Raw genomic sequence first — 4,352 nt, 5'->3', positions numbered from 1 at the left:
TTATCCAAATGGCTCCCCTTATCCAATCCTGTATGTGGAGTGAGCGATCAGTATCATCACTAGGAGGCCTTGCTTCCTTCTCAGAGGGTGGCCTGCCCCCAGAGGAGCTCCCTCCTTACTGACCAAGACCACACTGTCTCCCACCTCAGACAAGCTTTCTGGAAGCAAGACTGTGTCTCCTTTATTAGACAAGGGCACCTTGGACTCAGGGCTGTATCTCCCCTTCAGACAGGGGCTCACTGTAGACAAGAGCTGTGTCTCCCATCCCAAATGATGTTCCCTAGGGTAAAACTTTTATTGACTATTGGGGGATGCCCAGAACCTCAAGCTGAGTACTTCCAAAAAATATTCGATATTGTTTATACACGTGTATGAACATAGATACAGAAACACACAGCTGAGTTCCCCAGTCAGCTGTCCACAGTTAAGTCACTCATCTGGGGTTAGGCTCCAGTGGGTGGGTCCTCCCTCTAGTAGAGGCTGTGCTGGGTGCAGTAGTGAGCACACAGCTGCCGGTGGTACTGTAGGTGGTAATCTTTCACCAGCTTGCCCAAGATGTACAGGAACTCTTCAAAGCAGATCTGGTTGTCCTTATTTTTATCAGCGGCTTGGAAGAGCTCTGTGATATAGTATGGCTGCTTACGGCCCTGTGGAGTATATAGAATCAAACACCCACCGAACTGGGCCTGCGGAGTATGTAGAATCAAACACCCACCGAGCTGGGCCTGCAGGGCACCTGCCCTCCAGGATTCCCCTCCACCACATGGGATTTGAGGAATCACAGCAGCATGGCACCCCCTGCAGGAAACAACTCCTCATACAGAACCATCACATGCTGCAAAATCAGGCTGAAGAGGCACAAGTGTGATGGACACCAAGGGTCCTGGACTTAGAGTGGCATGGGCACAGACAGAGGTCAAAGTGGCACTCTTCACAGGCAAACTGTAAGCAGGTCCTGAACAGTACTTAGCAGCCTGGCGTGCCCAGTCCCTCTTCTGCGATCTGACTTCCCAGCTGCACTGCAAACTCTCCTGGAGTGACACACACCCCAACCCACGCAGGCTTCCTGAAGACAGGACGCTGCCTTCCTTCTCCACCAGGGCTCCCCAGGGCTGTTCCCCAGAGAGAGAGACAGAGAGAGAGAGAGAGAGGGAGAGAGAGAGAGAGAGACAGAGAGACAGAGAGACAGAGAGACAGAGAGACAGAGACAGAGAGACAGAGAGAGACAGAGAGAGACAGAGACAGAGACAGAGACAGGTTACCAACCCTAGAAGAGTGGGAGGCTTCCAGTCTCTGACAGGCTCTCCGCACCGCCCTCATCTCCCTCATCAAGGCCCACTTTTACCAGGCCTGCCAGCTATGCTCTCGTGCATATCCCCAAGAATACTGCACCAAAGTGAGACTGAGCCCCATGACTGCGGGCCTGGGAGGTCCAGGAGCAGCCTCAGGATGCCTGTGCTCAGGGCGCAAAGGAAAGAAAGAACAGTTTGGGATTAGGATGGAGTCTCAAGGATTAGCTGTGTACAGGTTGGACTGACATAAATAGGGAACCTCAGGAAGGGAAGGTCAGGAAATAAAGCAAACCCTGCTGTCTGCACTCCCTCCTTCTTCCCTCCACCATCCAGGGATTCAGCTCCCTCCACCCAACTACCTCACCCCTTACTTCCAACACCATAAACACTCTCTGCGTACCGTGGTCCCTTCTCCATCTCCATCTCCATCTACCCCAGCTGCACACCCTACATACCAAGGTGTCCATGAAGCGAGGCACACTGTCCATGAGCAGGGCCTTCAACTCCTCCAGGGACAAGGTTTCCACGTCGCCTTCCCTGGCAGCGTAATGGTGGAAACAGTGGATTATTTGGAAGAGAGATTCCTCCACTGGTGTGTCTGGCATGACTGCTGTGCCCTGGCACAGGGAAGGGACAGATCTGCAGATGTAGAGGTGGGACACCTGGGACAGTGGAGATTCTGTGAAGAGGAAACAGAACCTGATCTGTGTAAGTCCGGAGTAGGACAGATGCTTCCTCCCAGAAATGTCCATCCTCCTGCCCACTTTCCTTGCTGTCTCCTCACAACACTCTAGCTGGTCTTGTGTAACTTGACTCAGTGTCCTGCATGATCTTTGGTCAGGGTGAGTCCCTTCCCTGGGTCTGAGGGCCTCCCAGGTGCAGGAATGGTCTCCTCCCAGATAACAGTCAAGAAAGAGAACAAAGGTTTATGTTGTTTACAATGAAAATTTTTTAATCCTTGAAAAGGCAACATCCCCTCCACTACAGTAAACTCTTTATGGGACCAGCAGAACATTAAAACAATTATGTTACTGAGGAGACCCCGGCCTGGTCTTGTGCGGTTCATCTTGTTTCCCTTCTCGCAGAAATGCACGGACAGCACAGGGCTTGCTACTTTTGTCCCTACCACTACCTGGCATGTGATCCTCTCTAGAAGTGACACCCTCAGCGTGGTCCCTTTGGCCCCCCAGAGTTCTGTGCACCATCCATCTGATGCCCATGATCCCTGGCTCCATACTTCCTAGAGAAATGGAGGTGATAGGACACAGCTGCCCTCCTTGGACCTATGCAATAAAAATTGTAACAACCGTTGATCCCACCCCTGGGCCAACTAGACACCAGGTGAAGCATCTTATACCCATTGTTCCACTTAACCTTCTCAAGAGTCATATGCAGTGAGTATCATTGCCCTGTCCTCCTGAGGGGAAAGGGAAATCCAGAGAGGTCAAGGAATTTACCAAGAGCACACAATAGCTACGCCTGGATTTGACCTCAAATCCAGGTCAAATGTGGGCAAGTCCAAAGACATGCTTTCCATCTCGGCTCCCAATCCCTTTGTGGCCGCAGTTCCATTTCTAGGCACTCAACCCGCACTGCACACATTCTCCAGAGCAGCCAAGCTGAGGATCTCTGCTGTCTAGGACATACGCACACCCAACACAGCCCACACCACCCCTGAGACTTTTCTTGGAAGAGGCACTAACCTGTTGCTGTCAGGGCAGGCTGCTTAGCATCCACAGTCCAGCTTGGGCTTAATCCTGGAGATCTCCAAATTCAGGCGGGAGGCAGCCTGTTGAGCAGGGAATAACAACCGTTGATCCCACCCCTGGGCCAACTAGACACCAGGTGAAGCATCTTATACCCATTGTTCCACTTAACCTTCTCAAGAGTCATATGCAGTGAGTATCATTGCCCTGTCCTCCTGAGGGGAAAGGGAAATCCAGAGAGGTCAAGGAATTTACCAAGAGCACACAATAGCTACGCCTGGATTTGACCTCAAATCCAGGTCAAATGTGGGCAAGTCCAAAGACATGCTTTCCATCTCGGCTCCCAATCCCTTTGTGGCCACAGTTCCATTTCTAGGCACTCAACCCGCACTGCACACATTCTCCAGAGCAGCCAAGCTGAGGATCTCTGCTGTCTAGGACATACGCACACCCAACACAGCCCACACCACCCCTGAGACTTTTCTTGGAAGAGGCACTAACCTGTTGCTGTCAGGGCAGGCTGCTTAGCATCCACAGTCCAGCTTGGGCTTAATCCTGGAGATCTCCAAATTCAGGCGGGAGGCAGCCTGTTGAGCAGGGAACCCCCCCGCCACATCATGCCCCACATCCTTGCCCATTCACAGTGTACTCATTTATGACAGCCAGTGTATGACTCTCCACAAGTTCTGCAGCAGGACCAAGCCTTAACTGCATTCCTGAGATGACCTCACCACAGTCCCTGCTAAGATAAATTCATCTGGCTTTAAGGACCCACCTGCAGGATCTGAAACATCTAAGAATCACAAAAGGTCTCATTATCCATCCACTCTTCAGATGAAAGCTCATCCTCCCAGCTCCAGGGCCACACTTAAACACAGGTTCCTTGACCATCCTCCCTCAATTAGTGAACCTCTGAGCCACAGTCATGAAGCACATTTATCCACTCATCCAGTAAATATTTCTCAAATCCTTGCAGTATGCCAGGCCCTCTACTAGGCAGTGAGACACTGGGCCAGCTCACAGGGTGGGGTTGAATGAGGGGACTGACAGTCGTGCACTGTCACCATTCACTGTGAACACTGAGCATCAAGAACAAGGTGCTCAGGAAAGAAGGTTGCTTGGGGAGTGAAGGGAGGTGCTGCCTGAGTAGGGTCTTGATGAGGAACTTGATGAGTTTGGAGGAACAGATGACCAAGCGCTCCAGGTAAAGGAACGGCGTGAGCAAAGTCTTGGAGGTATGAAAGAGCATGGCCTGCTCTGGGACGGAGTGCACAGGGTACACAGAGCGCTTAGAAGGACAAAGTTTCAGGTAGCGTGGAGACAAAGGGTGAAGACCCTGTGTGCCAAGACAGAG

At 51.7% G+C, this 4,352-nt stretch overlaps 1 protein-coding gene across 1 annotated transcript; it reads right to left on the bottom strand.

The window, feature by feature from the left end:
* Positions 1-461: 461 nt before the first annotated feature.
* On the bottom strand, positions 462-1,969 carry LOC103751933 (protein S100-A15A). Its single transcript, XM_008855549.1, has 2 exons — positions 1,748-1,969; positions 462-647 (listed from the first exon to the last, which is right to left on the bottom strand). The coding sequence occupies exons 1-2, from the start codon at positions 1,895-1,897 to the stop codon at positions 471-473; spliced, it is 327 nt and encodes a 108-aa protein (XP_008853771.1). The 5' UTR covers positions 1,898-1,969; the 3' UTR covers positions 462-470.
* Between the last annotated feature and the right edge of the window lie 2,383 nt (positions 1,970-4,352).

The sequence above is a fragment of the Nannospalax galili genome, unplaced genomic scaffold, assembly GCF_000622305.1.
Source record: "Nannospalax galili isolate Female #2095 unplaced genomic scaffold, S.galili_v1.0 scaffold591, whole genome shotgun sequence".
Lineage (NCBI taxonomy): Eukaryota > Metazoa > Chordata > Mammalia > Rodentia > Spalacidae > Nannospalax > Nannospalax galili.
Note: the sequence above shows the minus strand (reverse complement) of the source record. Positions and strands in the feature narration are given on the sequence as shown.

Bases quoted from the DNA above. Each gene is read 5' to 3' on its own strand.
- LOC103751933 (XM_008855549.1), bottom strand. From the start codon at position 1,897: ATGCCAGACACACCAGTGGAGGAATCTCTCTTCCAAATAATCCACTGT. The intron at 648-1,747 runs GTATGTAGGGTG...TATACTCCACAG, and splicing joins CTCGCTTCATGGACACCTTG to GGCCGTAAGCAGCCATACTA.